The sequence below is a fragment of the Taudactylus pleione genome, unplaced genomic scaffold (assembly GCF_031769625.1).
Source record: "Taudactylus pleione unplaced genomic scaffold, aTauple2 ptg000038l, whole genome shotgun sequence".
In the NCBI taxonomy this organism is placed as follows: Eukaryota; Metazoa; Chordata; class Amphibia; order Anura; family Myobatrachidae; genus Taudactylus; species Taudactylus pleione.
This window is the reverse complement of record NW_028284440.1, coordinates 7,228,726-7,248,492: the sequence shown is the minus strand read 5'-3', so window position 1 is coordinate 7,248,492 and position 19,767 is coordinate 7,228,726. Positions and strand designations below refer to the sequence as shown.

At 35.1% G+C, this 19,767-nt stretch overlaps 1 protein-coding gene across 1 annotated transcript in view; it reads right to left on the bottom strand.

Moving 5' to 3' along the window:
- The window catches only part of TRHDE (thyrotropin releasing hormone degrading enzyme), a 778,828-nt gene that overhangs the window by 344,553 nt on the left and 414,508 nt on the right, over positions 1 to 19,767 (bottom strand). The window contains 1 exon segment of the mRNA XM_088452538.1: positions 16,881 to 16,994. Coding sequence (XP_088308664.1) covers positions 16,881 to 16,994 — 114 coding nt within the window.

The window sequence follows — 19,767 nt, the reverse complement described above, 5'->3', positions numbered from 1 at the left end:
GATGTTTTTGGGGAATGAGAGACTGCACAGACTTACCATACGTAACAGAGCTGTAACTAGACTTTTTGGTGCCCTGTGCCAGAGAGAGCATTGGTGTCCCCCCTCCCATTTTTTAACTAACATAAGATAGTGCGCCTGAAAAAGGGTCATGGCTTGGGGAAGGGTCAGGGAAGAGATAGGGGAGGCCAGGAGATGCTGGGAATAAAAGAAGAGGAAGCTACAAGTGAGAATGATAATATACAGGAAAAGTGACAATCCAAACAGCGCCCCCTGCCCTGCGGTGCCCTGTTCCATGGCACAGGTCGCACTACCCTAGTTACGGCCCTGATACATAAAGCTGGGAATGCCCTTGTAAATGCACCTTCTCCACTATTATTTTATATTATTTAAATATTCCTTTTCAACAAGATGCTATTTCAGAAAGTAGGTCCCTATCCATACTTAGCAAGTTTTGTCTTCCATCTGCCCTTACTCTTATTGTTCAGTGCAAACAACATGCACTTCCCTGCAAAATTACTTACATTTACAGTTTATATATCAAACTTTCAAAAACCAAGGCTCTATACACCTATAATATGCAATCTTTTAATATAGGGCTAGCAACAATTTTAAATGTGTCAAGGTATTATAATGGAGCTACTATACATAGTACTGACATATAAATAAAAGGGGAGCACAATACATAATAATTATTCTATTACTATAATGTCTCAAAAAAAGACTATTTTGTTTTCTTTACTGACCACATAAATCCTATTTGGGTTTTAGAATTTTGTACTTTTGAATAACTTAATAGATATCACAGCAGAGCACATAATTAAATATATTTTTGTTTTTGAAGGAAAGACATACAACTATAGAAGTAAAGAGACATACAGACCAGTCTGAATATAGGATTAAGCCAGAAATTTACATCGTGATCAATAAAAACTTTTTTTCTTTTAGTTTAGTGAGCTTCATAATCGGAGAATTTAAGGGCACTTTGTCTGTAAATATTATGGCAATGTTAACTTTGATCAAAATAAATGTGTATTATCTCTTCCAGATTATGTTATTCATGATGTTTCCTCTGGAGAGGGAGAGAAACGTGCAAACAGCTGGTGTTTGTCATTTTAGACTAATGATGCTGAAGGTCTGGAAATGTTCTAGCGCTATTAAGAAAAAGAGATCTCCCATACAAAACTCATCTTGTTTTAATCCTCACTTGTCATCGTTGACGTTTCTCAAACAGGTAAAACCAATTCATTTTTTTAAATAAAATTAAAACAGGAATATTTAACTTTCTTCATGTGTGGTGAAGCAGTGTATGATGATGCAGTTGACACTTTCAATAAACAATTCAACAAAGCTTTACAATTTGAATGATTTTTTTATGCATAAGTAGATAGATAGATAGATAGATAGATAGATAGATAGATAGATAGATAGATAGAGTGGCCATACACGGTGAGATTCAAAAGTTGGTCAGTTCAGTTGTATGATTTCCCTTGAAAATTCTTCCCTTCAGATACAGGACGATTTGTATTTAAAATGCAACTATTTCACATAAGACCATACGATTTGATCAATCACATCACATAATGTGTGTCAATTCCTACACGATCAGTTGAGATCTCTCTGCAAAACCATCTGATCTGCGATCCAACTAGACGATGGCAGTGACGCGCATCGGGGTCGCAGAAGTACAACTATTTTCAAATGATTGGTCTGTCCAACCTGTAGAAACTGCCCAAATCGTGTGATCATGCGTCCCATGTATGGCCAGCAATAAATAGATAGATAGATAGATAGATAGATAGATAGATAGATAGATAGATAGATAGATAGATAGATAGATAAAATAAACCTTATACTGATTAAATGGACATATGGATGATCTAGTGTATTACATAAAACCTATTTATTTGAGAGTTTTGCTACTATTCATAACTGAAAATAATTCTTACTTATATGTTCAGGATTTTTCAGGGGGTGTGGAGAATGGATTTTCTTTTAGTAGCATTTTGGATTAAATATCCTATTAAATATATTTGAATACAGCATATATGCATAAATTGGCAAAAATAAGTAAATATACTTTTCCAGTATACTGCCAATGCTCACCCTTATGGTCAAATATTGTGAGAGAACCCCAATATGTGCAAATGGCCCAAAGTCTGATGACTAATTGCAAATAAATGCTTCCATTTTGCTTCACAGAGGTTTAGTTTTCCCTTCATAGTATGTAGTCATTGCACACTGTGCAGGGCAATAGCCAGCATATATTCTTATAGTGGTAATATGATCTAATACATTTCATGACGGAAACCAAAATCTAGAGAATGGCCTTATTTTGGTGTTTTTTGGCCAAATGTATACTACATGATATTGATACATTTTTATATTATGTAGTAAAACATTGACATTGTTGTCTTAAAGAATGGGTTGGGCAGAAACATGGAATATTTTATATATTATTTTATATATTACATAGTTTTCCATATTACTTAACTTGCTGTAGTTATGACATTTACATAAAAAGTATGGTTTCTGACTTCATGGAATTGGGTCTCATGTAAGATTGCACCCCATGTATTTATGTAGAGCCCTAATAATATGGTGTTGATGTACTGTTATTTATCACTGGAAATATGATGGCTGATTTGTTTTTTGGTAATACTGTCCTTAGATATTATTTTTATATTGTAAAAAGCAACATGGGGGCACCATTGCTGCCTCACAGTAATGATTTGTTTCCAAGCCGGGCCCTATGTGTATAGAGTTTGTATATTCTACATGTATAATGTTTGCATGGGTTTCAAAGTTCTCTTCAAACATGGACTAATGTAAGTGACTAAATATTATTTGTAAAGTACAGCCTGATATGTAAGTACCAATCTGTTAATAAATATTTTCTCAGCCTACCATTCGTGTTTCCAAATGAGATCCAGAATATCATTGCCCAACATACATTACATCCCCTCTATTTAATATATAAAGTATGGGAGGCCAAACTCCTGTTCAAGAATATGATGAAATGCCTCTAGTATCGAGTTTCGACTGTAGATTATTGCTAAGGCAAATTACATAATTTGGTTTCCAGACCTATCTGTATAAGTAATGCAAATCCAGTACACTGCATCACTGTGTCTATTTCTACAAATAAGTCTTATGTTTTCTGAGAACAAGCTTTCATTTATTTTATAATCATTTGTTATACAAAGTTATCTATGTTTTCTACACTTGGGGGCCATTACTATCTTTTTTGTTTATTTGTATTCTCTATATGGACATATGCGTGAAAGGGGGAATTAGTTTCCATTGCATATGCCTGCAAATATTAATCATTAAAGTACCTCATCCAGAAAAGCAATTCAAAGTACATTATTTATCTATAAAGATTACGAGTCTTGTTTCTGTGCTTTGTATATTGTCCCATTTCATTTTAGAATCTTCTGAGAATTAAGATTTCCAATTTATTAAAGGTTGAAGAACTGTCCTCATCAAAATAGATAAAAGCTGTTACAATGGCTTAAACCAGATAAGAACTTTATTTATAAACTTTTTGGCACAATATTCACCCCAGCAATGGATGTACACACTAAAAACTTCACCATTTTGCAACTTGATTGATTAGTGGAGTTTGTTTGTTCTCCCTGCAATTCATTAGGTTTTAGATTTTTCTCCAAAAGTCCAAAAACATACCGTTAAATTACTGGTAGGTAATTGTTCTTCTAACAAAATTAACACTAGTTGTATATAAATTGTAAGCTCTACTGGTGCATGGACTAAGGTAAAAAACAAAATTTTCTCTGTAAAGTGATTGGTATTCTGTAGTGCATGTATTTTATACTTCTGGTTTATTTTTATTAAACAGTTAACAATAAAGTTTAGCCTAATGAAATTTGCTGTAAGCAGACAAAATGCGTAAGTAATATCTAGATAACTAGAATTCTCTCTCTCACTGCTATTTAGCACACTGAATGTTCTTCCTGGATTGTCTTCTACAATACTTCTATGAGACTAGGTGCAGGTGTAGATTGACACCAGTCTTTATTGCAGTGAGTAGAATATTAGACACACACAAGAGTAACAAAGATTAGCTGGATAAGTATCCCAAAACAGAGAATAACAATAACACATGGCAGAAATAAGAGCAAGTATGCAAGTTTATCTAAAACTCCTTGCAGGTAAGCCTGCATACTAATGTATCCTATATGTATATCAAACTGTCACTCATGTCTAATGTATAGATAACAATGCATTGGTGCTACTGTAGGTAGTACATAGTAAATACCTTAGAAAGCTTAAGAGTTAAACAGGCATTCATGCTATTCACTGCCTTGAAACATCCTAGGAGGTCCATATCAATAAACATATATACAGACAAACTATACCCAGGTTACACAAGGATACAGTAGATGTCAATAAACCTATATTGTTAACTCTTATGACACATTGTTACAATGTATTATGTCTTTGTGCTCTAAAAGAGAAAGATAATGAAGGCACCAATCTTATTCACTACAATATTATATTATTTTCAGAGGCCAATATTAAGTAGAAGTTACAGGTCTGCAACCTCCCTAGTAAAATCTGCCACTCCCTGTGAGCCCCCAGTGAGGGCAGTGGCTTCATATTGGAAGGAATTTCATCAACTGATTGCATGCTGAACTGGTGGTCCCAAGTGGAGGTTTTTTCTCCCCCTGGGACTGCCAGTCCACACTGCAATTGCAGAAAGTGCTTCCACTGTGAAACCACTTCCCATATGCTTCCATAAACCATACCAGGCTTTTAGGGGCAACTGATGCTGTGCCTAGAAGTCACTTGATTTGTTTTAGGTTACCTTTAGTGACTGAGTGAAACAAAAAGCACCCGGAAACACTTAATACTACTGAAAATGTGAATTTGACAAGTCTACAGCACATTAATGCTCCCCTAGCCCTGAGAGTGAGTCTATAACAGAGAACGGGCACTGCATGGACCTGAACACTGACTTGCATAGCATCCACCTTAAGTCAAAAAGTAGGAGCTGCCATTGATTACATCCTATTGGAAGATTTGATTTAAAGATAATACTTTAGATGGATAATATTGATTACTATTAGATCAAGCAGATAGCCATAATTTCATTAACTTAATCTACAGCTCAGAATTTTGGTTATCATTGCTTGTTACAAATTTTACCGTATGAGGGGAAACATATAAGTGGTTGCAAAAAAGAAGTAAATGATTATGAATATACCTTTAACCTATATAATGTGACATCATAGAAACAACACTGACTATCAATTACTATGCAACACCAGAATTACAACCCTCAATTTAGTATCAGAGAATATCTTCAGGATAGACAACATACAGTTGTAATATAAGTATAATACATACTATACTTGCTATTATCCCTACGTATGTATATAGGAATCTGCTACATTAATCCTTAAACCAGTGATTACTAAACTTTTTGGAATCACGGCGCCCAAGTGTATCAGCATTGTTTTCACCCATAAGTTTAAGTTTGTTATTGAGAAATTCAGAAAAAAATTTAGTAAAATAGTAAAGTGAAGTAAATTGTGCGTACCTGCCATCCTTGGTGAACCTGTTATGTGGTGGTGGACAGGTTTGCACTTCTGTTTGTTCACATATTAACATTACATTAACCATAATTAATTTGAATTAGTGCTGGACCACCAACCTGAGGCACCCCGGCAAGTGTCCCAAGGCACCCCAGGGTGCCACGGCGCACAGTTTGGGAACCACTGCCTTATACATATGTCACAATGTTCAGTAAGAAAGATCATTAGTGATATATAAAAAAATTAACTACTGTCAGTAGCTTCTGAGTTGTGCATTGGTACTGTATAATTTAATTTGGGGTTGGGTATGAAATCCTGGCTGTTGGGATGGCGCTGGTCAGAATAACAACAGTGACATCCCAACAGCCAGAATCCCGACACCCATAGAGAACACCATTGAGTATTTTTCTAACCCCTACCCTAACCCTCCCTCCACAGTGCCTAACCCTAACTTCCCCCCTAGTGCATAAACCCTCCCCACACCCTAAACCTAACACCCCCTCCCCAGTGCCTAAAACCAACCTCCCCAAAGCATATATCTAATAGAGGGAAAGATTAATGATCTTGCTCAAAACTTATATATGCACCATGGGTTTCCAAACCCAGTCCTCATGGTTTACCATTAACAACACATATACAGTACAAAGATATCATGCATGAGCACAGGTGACTTAATTATTATCTCAGTCAGTTTAATTTACAAACTTTTGCTGAAGTCCCTAACTTCTGGAATGCGAGTGGGTCATGAGGACTAGGTTTGGAAACACTGATATACATTTTAAATACAGGGTGGTCCATAAGTGTGGAAACACCCTTATAAAAAGGAAATGACTAAGGAAATATTAATCCAGTGTCAACATATATGATATGGGAGTGGGAGAACATTTTTTAGGGTATGTCACTAGTATGGCAGCCATCTTAAAGTTAGCCATCTTGGATGCAACTCTACTTTTTTAATTGAGATGGTAGCCATGTGACACATCAAACAGATGCAGAATTTCATTAAAAAAACAATGGTGTTCTTTGTTTTAATGTATCTTTATTCATTTTTGAGTTTTATCTGAGTTTTCTTTTGCAGGTAGTGCCATTAATGAGATTGGCACTAAGAAAAACAGAACATGTATGAGATTGTCTTGATATCTGGAGAATAAAGCACACATGCTATTGCAAATTATTTCAACCATAGTCACCCAAATAGGCCACCCATTACTCACTGTGTAGCTGCCAAACTCTTTGCCAAATTTAAAGAAACCAGATCAATTGCAGATAAACCAAAAGTGGCCGACAAAAACTGTTACAGATGAAGCAACAACTGCTGTGCTGGCATAATTTTCAAAGAGCCTACAACGTAGCACTTGTCATCTGTCTCATGAATGTGTGGTTAGACATTTTGAGAATTTTGTCTACACATAAATGGCACTGCTACAAGATTCAGATGTTGCAATACCTGACTGAGGATGACCCAGACTTGTCAGGTGGAGTTTGGGCAACCCAGCAACTTCAAGTGAATCCTCATTTTCCACACCAGGTATTGTTTAGTGTTAAGGCAAATTTCTTTGTCAATGGTGAGGTAAACAAACAGAACCACAGGTATTGGTAAGAGACATATCCCCTCAATGGATGGATGCCTGTAGGGTTGTAGCCTCGGCAAAACATGGTGTGGTTTGTGAGATACCCTTATCGTGGGACCATTCTTCATTGATGGAACATTAACAGCAGCATATTACAAGAGTGTTGTTAGATGAAGAGACTTATCCCTAATTGTTATCAGAGGATGGTTTATATCCTAATTTCTTCAAGCAAGATGGTGCCCCACCTCATTATGGACTCAATGTCAGGGAATATCTTAATTTTCAATTTCTACAAAGGTGGCTTGGCCATAGAGGTCCAGTTCAGTTGCCACCAAGATAACCAGATTTAACTCCCTTATATTTCTTTCTGTGTGGTTACCTGAAGGAGCATGTGTATGCTGCAAAAATATAAGATCGTTATAATCTGCAACAATGAATTGTTGATGCTTGTTTTTATATTCAGCCAGACATGTTGATCAAGGTTTATCAGGAATAGGAAAAGAGAATAGCCCTAACAATGAAACATGGTGAACAGCACTTCAAACAAACCATATAAACTTTATGTTAAAACTCAAGAATTAATAGAGATATGTTAAAACAAAAAACACCATTGTTTTTCTCATGAAATTCTACATCTATTTGATATGTCACATGACTACCTTCCCAGTTGCATCCAAGATGGCTGACTCCAAGATGGCCACCATACTGGTGATATACCCTAAAAACTTTTCCCCCACTCCCATATTATATGTGTAGACACTGGATTAATATATCCTTGCTCATTTTCTTTTTATAAGGGTGTTTCCACACTTATGGACCACCCTGTATATTAAGATATAACTTAGTAACAAATAACCATTGTATGAACAGAATGAAAAACTTTTAAAACCCTTAATAATCAACAATACTGAATATAACAGGTCAGAGAATTACTTTCTAAGATAACTGGCCCAGGACTCTCCAAAAAAGCGTACCACACTCTTTTTGGAAAATATGGTATTTTTTAAAATATACATTTTCTAGATATGCTAATTATTGTCATGTTTTTTTTATCTGTCATGGTCTAATTGGATTTACCATTTTATAGGTAGATTGCCATTTAGAAATCAGACAATTGTGGTCTAATGATATATCAGAAAATGCTAATACAGAATTTAAATTTATGGGAACACAATTTTTATTGTCAATACTGAGAAGAAGTTTGATTGCAACACATTAAGTCATAGTAAAAACACTACATAAATTAATTTTGTTGGCATTTCTTTTAACTAAATAACATGCCTAATGTCAAACAAGGGGTTTAGATAAAATCTAGTACAGTCCAATATCTATTTGCCAGTAAATATAGACCATTGAGTTATAATTGATAAAATACATATCTTCTTGGCCTCCTCTAGAGTATTTCTGTTTTGTTTGATCACTGTGGCTATAGATTTTGTCATGCAGCATGAAGATCAAACTTTTTCTGCCCTCCACTCACCTATATTATGCATTGAAAAGATACAAAGTCAGAACATTGCAAGTGGGATTCACAAAGTGCCCTGGCTCTATTTCTGATGTTAACATAATTATATAAAGGTATTTTTCTAAGATGAAAGTATGCTTTTAGAAAGCCTACTCAATAGAATATGATAATTCATAAGAATTAGAAAATGGCAAGTATTTCAACCAATTTCTCCTTTTGGGGCACAGACAAGGGATGTATTTTGTTAACTCTAATATCTAAGATTGCTATCAAATGCCTAGCATCTGCCATGAATTCAGTTTACCATAATAAAACCCTGTAGACAAAGGAAATATACCTATTGTAGTTGAGCAAATCAACCTGTCCAAAGTTAAAAATTGTTTAAAATATTTTCAAATTTGCAAATTGGGCCTGACAAAAACTGTCACATACAGTATTACACCTTGAGAATCTGACCAATAGTTGTTAAGAATAATATAAATAGCCCATTCCAAAGAAACATTATACTGTAGCACTATAATAGGTATATCTACTAAAGTGCAGGTTTATAGAAGTGGAGATGTTGCCCATAAAAAACAATCAGATTGTAGCTATTATCTTCTAGAATGTGCTACATAAATGATAAATTGAATATGATTGGTTGCTATGGGCAACATCTCCACTTCTATAAACCCGCACTTTAGTAATAGTAAATATACCCCTAAGCCTTTAGAAGTAGATTTTAGCAAGCTTTATACATACTTCTGGGTTCATTTCAGACTTAAAGAGAAAGAAAATTGCTCATCTCATAACCACCTATACATTACTGAAATAGTCACTGAGGTTCGTGTGGTTGCAGATTTTTGGAATTTACTTAATCCTTATTGTGCTAGAAAACTTCCTGACATATGTATGCCTTAAATTGAGTTGTTTTATTTTATTTTTAACTTAAATAAAGCAGCAGAAGTGGTTGAAATTATTTTATTAGAATCGATATACTCAAAATAATATTTTTTCTAATCATTAGATACATAAGGCTTGATTTAGAAATTTTGCAGACTTGTATTTTGAGTTGCACAAAGAAGATATTTGCAGCATTAGATCTATCAAATATTTCAAGTGACCTTATCTAGTCTGACAAGGGAGCTGCTGCCTAACAGAACAGTGGTCAATTACAGGCTGAGGAAAAGGCTGGTTTAGGATCAAAACCAAGTTTGTACAAAAATATGAGATTGAGTTACAACCACTAAGCACACAAAACCTGTTGCTAAGACACTAGTTTAAGGGCTGAGCAGGTGTATACAGAAGTCAAATTGATTGCATCTTCCCATGCATCCAGCTTTTTGAAGTAGTTATCCTCACTATCAGAGCACATTTGCACCAGTCACATCTGTGGTGCAGAAGACCTATCAGAGATCACAAAGATTTCTGCATACATTCAACTCAGTATATCCAACAATTCTGCATACTGTACAAGACCATGACACACCCTCGCAAATGTTAGCCTATGTGCAAATGCCCAATTTCCACAGATACAACTATTCTACCACAATGTGTGAATTTGTTGTGAATTACTCCAAATTGTCCACAACTGCTTCTAGTTGTGGATGCAAGGCAACAGGGAATGTTCAGTGCCAAACTTGCATAAACTGAACTTGCACAACCAAATAAGAAGTAATGTGAATATTTAAAACAAGCAACACTTTCTCATAGCTACTATAATAATATATAGAACTTATAGAAATTATATTAAAATATTGTAACCACATTTACAGCTATATTTGAAAGAGTATCATTAAGTCAGTTGGTATAAAATATATTAAAATAATTTCAGTAACACCTTCTGCTCTCTTAATTGCACTAAAATTATTATTATTATTATTATTATGATCATCATAATTTATTTATATGGTGCCACAAGTGTTCCGAAGCACATTACAAAGTACATAAACAAAAAGTTGACCATGGACTTACAGTACAATACAATACAATACAGGACATGGATAGTATACATTGCAACATTAGTGACCATAACACCCACATAAGAAGCAAGCATAAGCAACCAAGTGTTATGTGCCCTAGGGGGGAGTAAGAAGTAGATGAAAGTAATCTAAGGAGAAGCATAAGAGGGTAAAGGGCCCTGCTCATAAGAACTTATGATTTTTTAAAGGTATACTATTTTACAATAAAAATAAACTACAGTATTAAAATAATTTGATCACATACCAAATATAGAATGTATTTAAATGAGAAACAGGCATTTATTTAAAAAAAAGACAGTGCCCAAGATCTTTCTTCCTACTTTAAAGACAAAATTGATAACATCAGACATGAAATCTTCCTTAGCCAGAAACCTGCTCAGTTGTTTCCCTGAATCTTTTTTTAATTTGATCCCACAAATGAAGATGAAATATCGAAATATCTATTTATTTCCTAAGCTACTACCTATCCTCTTGATCCTTTAACCTCACATATCAGTTGATCTCTCTCTCCTGTGCTTATCCCCCTATTTTAAATTAAATACATTATGTAATATCTCTCTCTACTGGTATCTTTTTGTCCTTTTTTAAGCATGCAGTGATCACACCAATTCTGAAAAAAATAAATTCTTGCCCAAATTCACTCTTAAATTACTATCCAATCTCTTAGCTATCTTGCGCTTCTAAGCTTCTTTTTTCTACATTCGCCTCACATGCTTTCTTTCCTCACAACCTTCATGATCCTCTTCAGTCACACTTTCCTTTCCAACACACCACAGAGACTGCACTGACTAATATGTTCAATGATTTGATCACTGCTAAATCAAAAGGCCATTACTCTCTCAAATATCTTCTGGATCTCTATGCTGCATTTGACACAGTAGGCCTCTCTCTTCTCATACAAATGCTAAAATCAATAGGAATTCAGTGTCCTATCCTGGTTTTCATCCGACTTATCAAAACTCTTTTTCTGGATTAACCTGCTCTGTGCTTTGTTTACAAGTTCCAGTAAAACAGAGCTCAGTCCAAGGTCCTCTGCTATTCTCTATTTATACAATGTATGCAGATGATACATAATTGGATCTCTCACACTCTGTATTAGACCATGTTACTGACAGTCTATGGCCATTACATTTTTTTTACTAAGTATATTCGAAACACTCAACAAAAAATTCACACCTGACACCTCTATCTCTTTTGACATCTCAGCAGTTAACCATACACTTCATCTCACTACCTAGGTGTTATAGTTGAATCTGAACTGTCCTTTTTTTCCCACACTGAATCTGGTACCAAATACTACTACAGACATCTAATAAAAATATTGAATTTATGCATTAATCTCACAAAAGACATTGCTTCTAAAATTTTATTTCATGCACTCTCAGTATCTAATGCATTGGCTGTTGCAACAGCCTCCTTACTGGTCTTTCCATAAACAGACTTTCACCCATAGAGTATATTTTAAATGCAGCAGCTAGACTGTTTTTCCTTGCAAAATGATCTCCTACTGGTGCTCAGGTTGGCTAGGTTTTACACTGGCTGTCTTTATTTTATCATATAAAACATAAAATACATCCACTTATATACAAGACAATATACATATACAAGGTCTACACCAACATACAACTCTTCTCTTGTTTCAAAATATCTCCCAACTTGACTCTTACACTCTGCGTAAAATCTGCATCCCTCATTTACATAATCTCATTACTTTCACCCATTCCTGGTTACAGAACTCTGTGGAATGCCCTTCCTTGAACAAGACCTTACTCCAGCCTACACACCTTCAAACATTCCCTGAAAACTCGTCCCTTCAAATAATATACCTAATTACATCCCCTCTACAAAGTTAAAACAAAATTAACATGTGTTCTTGCCATACTCAAACAACTGTTTGAACCCAGGCCAAAATTGCTGCCAACATTGCAATATATGACTGGATCATACAGCCCAATAAGCACTTTCTGCCCTTGTCAACTGCCGTAATCAGTATGGACTATGCAGCACTTCACACGTCAAATTCCTATTTACCTAGAGACTGTAGGCCTTTGTGCAGGGCCCTCTTACCTCTCTGTCTGCTTGTTAACACCCAGTCTTGTTTTATTATTGTGTAAAGTTCAACACAATATGCTGCCAATATATAAATAAATGTTAATACTTAACTAAATAAATACAGATGTTTTTGAGGACAGTTGGTGTTAACTATATGATGATCATTTCAACCAAACCTGAGATTTATATAAGTGAGTAAGGTCCTTGTAACTGTTTGAGTCAATTAAAAAATAAATAATTAACATTATATTGCTCTTGGCTGCTATCAATACATATCTGTTGATCATTACCGCATGTGCATTTTACAGTTTAAAAATGTATACAATTGTTATTATTCAGGTTTAGAGGGTTGTAGTTCATTGCTTTATTTCATACATTATCATCATAACAAAATGTATGTACAGTAAACTGCAGCTTCCAATGAAAAAAACATAAGACTTGTTAAAAAAACAAACTTTCTGGTAGTAAAACATACTATATAAAATTGTTTTTAACTGTGTGTGAGCCCCTTAAGATAAAGCTACAATCTATTCACAGTAAAAAAAAGTTGTTCCAATTTTTAGAATGTAAATTACACTTACAAAGTTACTTATTACACTATACCTATAAAAAACATACAAGAAGACACATTAAAAGATATATAGAAGTCTATATATAGAGACTTAGAAATGTAGACAGCAATGTATCAAGGAAACTATTTAGTGGACAGAGGCAGAGCTGTGCAAGAATCAAGATTGACTTTTTTATTTTCATACAACCAGGAAAAAATGCGTGAAAGTACAGTAGTTACACAATTTTTTCATGATGAATCATGTGATGAGGATTGCTGAATTGTGATTGTCTCTATTTTTTTATTAAGCTATTGTCCTGATTCTAAAGAGGACATTTGTTGTACCCAAAATTTCATCTAAATCAGGCCTGATTCACTGAATTATTAATGGACCTAAATTTAATCATTAAGTGTATTGATTGGCTTAACTATAATAGTTCAATGAGAAAATAATACTAAAGCTGAAAACTTTTTTATGCTATTTTAATTTATTGTCATACTGAATAATTGCCACAGTTCGAATATACCTCTTTTCCATTATACAGGAATGAAGGGGTGAATTGTGGCCTCTAGAAAATTACTTTATTGCTCTTGTCCCTACAGCCAACTGATTCAGAAAGAACATCCAAGAAATTGTGTTCAGGTCTGCCAGCTATGTTAGGAAGGTAACCACCTACCTTTTTTCTTTATAGCTTCTGACCAGACACACAAAGACCAATTATTTATCTTATGAAGAAGACCACACACTGTGAATTTTATTTTTCTTATCATAACACTCGTGAACAAAAAAATATTGTTTTCTTTGCCAAGGATTTAAGATAGGTGTGAGAGTACTCGCTGATCCTATTTTTGCATTAGATCTTTGCTATAGCTGAATTGGCTCCAGTTTTTAAATTAATTAAAAATTTTAAAATTCAATTATTTTCTCCATTTGAAGTACCTTATTAGTCTGGGTTTGCTTTACTTAACAGAATCAACTTAGTTTTGCTTTTTTAGCTATCCTCTTTGTTTTACTTGTGATAATGTAGCTGGTAGCCACATTTGAGACACATAGTACATTCAAATCTCCTCACTAATGCTGGGAGGAGGCATGGCCAGTGCACTGCTTAGCCTGCTGGGACATCCTCAGACCACAGCCAAGCCTCCTCCCAGCATACAGAGAGGAGCAATGGAGAGGCCCGAGTGACGCAGTTAGCACACCTCCTGTTCCTTTGTTCTTCCCTCTCTCTGTCCCACCAAATCCAATTTCCCACAGTTTGGGCTTGTTTTGTTCAGTACATCCTCAGCTTTTGTTGGAAGTTAACACTGAATGTGGGAAACAAAACATTTTCACCATAAAAATGAGTTCTTCTTGGAGACAGTGTATTAACAACCCTGATGTTTTTTGTTATATTTGTGGCAAATATAGTGTTTCAAAAGAAAGAAAAAATATAACTGCATTTGCAAAATAAGCATATCAGGCTTATTTTGGACATCATATAAGCCAGCAAGACAAGATTTGGGTGCCTCACAAAGTTTTAAAACCTGTATGGAATCACTCCGCAATTGGACTAATGGTGATTGAAAAGGACTTAATTTCAACACCTATGATGTGGTGTGAACCAAAAGATCACTTGAGTGACTGCTACTTCTGTGCTGTAAATGTGAAGGGTATGAATTGATTTAAGAAACGCAAATGGGAATACCCAAGTATGAATTCTGAAAAACAGCCGATACCACATAGCGAAGATTTACCTGTACCACCATTCAGTTCTTTGTGTGAAGTTGAATGTGATGATGTGGAAATGTTAATTTCATCTAGTGCAAGTGACAACATAGATGAAAGTGAGTTTTAAGAAAGTTCCTCTACCCCAAACAAATTTTCTCAAAAGGAACTAAATGACTTCATTTGTGACTTGAATTTATTGAAAAAAGGAGCTGAGCTTTTAGCATCCAGACTTCAAGCAAAGCACGGTCTTGAACCAGATGTTACTATAATGTTGTATCAAAATAGAGAGCAAGCCATACTGCCATTCTTTAGCCAAGATAACAATCTTGTTTATTGCAATAATATTCCAGAATTTCTCCAGATGTTGGGTTTACCAGAATATCGAGCAGAAGACTGGTGGCTTTTTGGATAGTTCTAAAAGCATCTTAAAATGCATATTACTGCACAATGGGAATAAATTTGCAATGATTCCTATCGGTCATTGAACAAAACTTAAAGAAAAGTATGAAAATATCAAGTTAATCTTAGAAAGAATTGCTTATTTTCAGCATCAGTGGTCTGTTTGTGTTAATTTAAATATGGTAAACTTTCTTCTTTGGCAGCAAAGTAGATATACTAAGTATCCTTGTCACATATGCTTGTCGCTTATGGGATAGTCGTGCAAAACAAAATCACTGGCAGCAAACCATATGGCTTACAATAGAAGTTATAACTGTAGAAGAAGCCAACATCATTCATGAGCCCTTAATTGACAGGAAAAAAGTCATACTGCCGCCTCTCCATATCAAACTGGATTTAATGAAACAATTTGTAAAAGCATTGGACAAGTCAGGCAATTGTTTCACGTATATTTGCCGAACATTTCCATCACTTAGTATTGAAAAATTAAAGGCAGGAATTTTTGACGGCCCACAGATATGGAAACTGAAACCAAATCTGAAGTATGGCTGAGTTATGTGTCTGTAATTCAAAAATTTTAGGCAATCACAATCACAAGGCAGACAACTATCATGAATTAGTCCACAACATGCTAAAATGTTTCAAGAAAGTAGGTGCCAACATGAGTATTAAAGTAATTTTTTGTACAGCCATTTTGATCACTTCCTGTCCAATCTAGGAGATTTAAGCGAAGAACAGAGTGGACGGTTCCACCAGGATATTCAGGTAATGGAAGAAAGATATCAAGGAAGGTGGGATACACATGATGGCCGATTACTGTTGAAGTCTGCAGTGGGACTGCCCACAACAAGAATACAAAAGAAAATTTTACAAAAAACTGTTCTCATAGCTTCCTAACACTTATGTATGTAATTATCCTGTGACAATAAAAAAAAATCTTTTAAGCCTTTTTAACATTGTTTAATTTAATGTTTTAAAAATATTAAAGACATATGCATATTTCAAAAACAAGAGCCAAATGAAAAATAAGCATGGCATATTCATGATCAGGAGCAAAATTAATCGAAATCAACTCTCAAATCTCTGGCAACAGATTGACTATTCCACAGTGTAAAGCATTCCAGCCTGGCTTCTTTAGAGAGGAATACAGCACATGACCTCTACAGAACCAGAATTTATTGCATTATCATTACTGTATGTTATTCTGCATATATTGTTAAAGATGGCCCCTCCTACTTATTACACTTCACCAGAAGGTTTATTTACTAAGTGTCCTGCATTTAAAAGGGTAATGCTTTTACTAACAAAGGACCCAGGAGTTTAAACTAAAAACGTAGCATTTTAATTGTCATTATCACCTGCTGGCTGTGTTTTGCAAAGAGTAGTTATTAGAGTTAAAGTACAATCAATTTTATAAGTAAACATAAAAAATTGTAATTAGCTCTCAAAGTATATTTGTGAAAAAGGTAATGGTGGGGCTAAAATTTCCCCAAAAAATATTTATAAATTATTTTGAATCGCACAAAAATTAATTTAAATAATATTTGTGATATATATACTTCTACATAGATGTACATGAGGCAATAACATGGTTCATTGGTAAACATCAAAGCTCTTACCATGTTCCATCCTGGATAGAGGTAGTCTGTTCCAACAAATTCAAAATAGTGAGCTAGGCCTTCCTTTAACCACACATCTTCCCACCATACTGGTGTCACTAGATCTCCAAACCACTGTAAGACAAAATATACCTTGAGAGTTACACATTATAATGACTTTTCAGCTGCTGGTCCTGTGTTGTTGTATTATTTTCATGTAGAGCACATATAATAATAAATATTGTCCTTTTTATATCCTAATAATCAGAGGGATAGACTAAAACCATAGCTAAAGAATCTGAAAGATAGGATTCAATTATTAAATCAAATTTTCTGAAGTGAATAATGACTACACAACTATTCATTGCATGAACTGAGAATAAACATCTGGGGCAGTTACAATGAATGCATTCATACACATCATATTTTCTGTTAGTAACTTTGTGCATATTAAGACAGTATAATTTGCATTATAAATGAGCACCCCTGACCCATATTGCTTGCAGGTACATTTGTGAATGTTCTCTCATTGTCATTTAATATATACATTAACATTTTACTGTAGGTCCATAAAATCAGAACAAATATAATGAAATGCATAAGTACAGTATCCATACATAAACATTAAATATCATAAAATGTAAAGCTATATACTGTATAATTCGGAGAACTAATTGCCCAAAAGTAAATGTGGAAAAATCTTGGAAAAATATTTTTCTTTTTTGATTTCTGATTTCCAAGAAATATCCATAGAGTTAAATATATTTACCTGAAGTAGTATTATTTATTCCTATTTAGAAAGCAAAAAAACATACAGTAGGTGGAGCAGTTTGGTGTTACATGGTTTCTGATTGTAATAGCGCCGAACTTGCAGCTACACCCAGCACTATACAGAAAAGGGCTCTGGTTCCAATAGCCCTGGAGCACACCACCTGGTTGGTGCTACAGACCTGAGTGCCTCTGCATTGGACACTGTTGCTGTCCAGGCTGATCAGTGGAACACAGAAGCAGGATTACACTGAGACAGACATCCAGCATCTCAGCTGCCAGTCATAGCACTGTGAACTAGACACAGACAGTGCTCACTTACACTTTAAACCTGGACCTCAAAGAATTTACATGAAGAGGAGGGTTGTAGTGATCTGCAGGAGCAAACTCCACAGGAAACTGTAAGCTTAGCATGCAGGGGACAGAAAACACTGTGATACCCTCAGGAAGATGCTAATAGATCCTGGGTGTAAGAGTCATCAATACTGCATCATAATTGGGACCCATTCCCAGGAGATACCCCAGAATGAAATCCAGGACAGAGACTATTGTGAGAATATGTGTGGGACACCACATTCATTAATGTATCTCTCACCCCCAAGTTTAGGTCTCTCACTGATAAACTCATAATACATCACACTTGGGAAATGTATGGCACTGACAAGATCATTAGCCATTCAGAAAAATGATCTTTGAAAAAGCATCTTACCCCCACACAATGAGCAGGTGATTGAAGCACCCACACCCTTATACTATCCTTAAATGGAATTTCATCATTTTAATACTGACCCTTTTACAATTGATCCTTGTCTGACCCTATTTATCAATAAACACAAGTAAGGTAAAAAGGCATTCAACAAGGTTGTATTCTCTTGCCAGCTTTATTTAATCTTTCACTGAAATGAAATGATGCAGTTTGGACGAGTCAACAATTGGAGTAAAAATCAGAGGTAGGAACATCAACAATCTACGATATGCCGATGACACGACTCTGCTTGCTGAAAGTAGAAAAGACCTAGAATATCTGGTCAGAAGAGTCAAAGAAAAAAGCGAGAGCATGGGACTGTACCTCAACATCAAGAAAACAAAGGTAATGACTATGGCAAGTGACGATGCAGTCCATATTGCAATTCGATAATGAGGAAGTCGAATCAGTATGAGACTTCCTCTTTCTGGGTTCTAAGATTGATCGCAGTGGAGAATCATCTACTGAAATAAAGCGACAAATTGCACGTGGCCGCAATGCTATGCTAGGAATGACAAAGATATGGAAGAGCAACAATATCAGCAGTGCAACAAAAGCACGCTTGGTCAATGCAATTGTTTTTCCGATCTTTATGTATGCATGCGAAACCTGGACACTCAAAAAGGCAGATCACAAGAGAATTGACGCTTTTGAATTGTGGTGGTGGAGGCTAATGCTGCGCATACCATGGACAGCAATGAATATGAACAAGGCCGTCCTAGAGCGGGTCAAACCATCATTAGATGGCAAAGTCACCAAACAATGACTCTCGTATTTTGGACATGTCATGCAGGCTAATTCCCTAGAAACAGCGCTAATGCATGGATTCATCAGTGGGTCCAGAAGAAGAGGGTACCAAAGAACTCATTGGCTGGACACAATAGAGGCTGACAAGAACATGCCCATAAATGATCTGAATAAAGCGGTCAGAGAAAGAGAAGCATGGCGTTCACTGATCCATAAAGTGTCCGAAAGTTGATGTCGACTAAACGGATAATCATCATCATCATCAAGGTAATACACCACTGCAATTGATTTGGTTTTTAATTTACGTCACATTTTAAGTTGAGCATATATTCCCCCACTCAAAGTATGTTGCCTGCACACAATAAGCGGAGTTATATTTTATTGTTTATTTAATGTCATTTAAAATAAACCTATAGTATCAATAAGGTCTATTTTTTTCTTTTAACAGCATTATTACTAAATTGGTTAGAAATACTTTGTTCTGCAATGAGCTTCAAAGCAAAATACTAAAATATTGTGGCAGTTTGTTCTAAAAAAAACTTATGTTGCATGGTTGTGCATTAATCTAAACAAATGATGTGATTTAATAAACTGTGAAAGCACTCACATGAAAAGAATTGACACAATAAAGGATCAATTTTTCTGTAA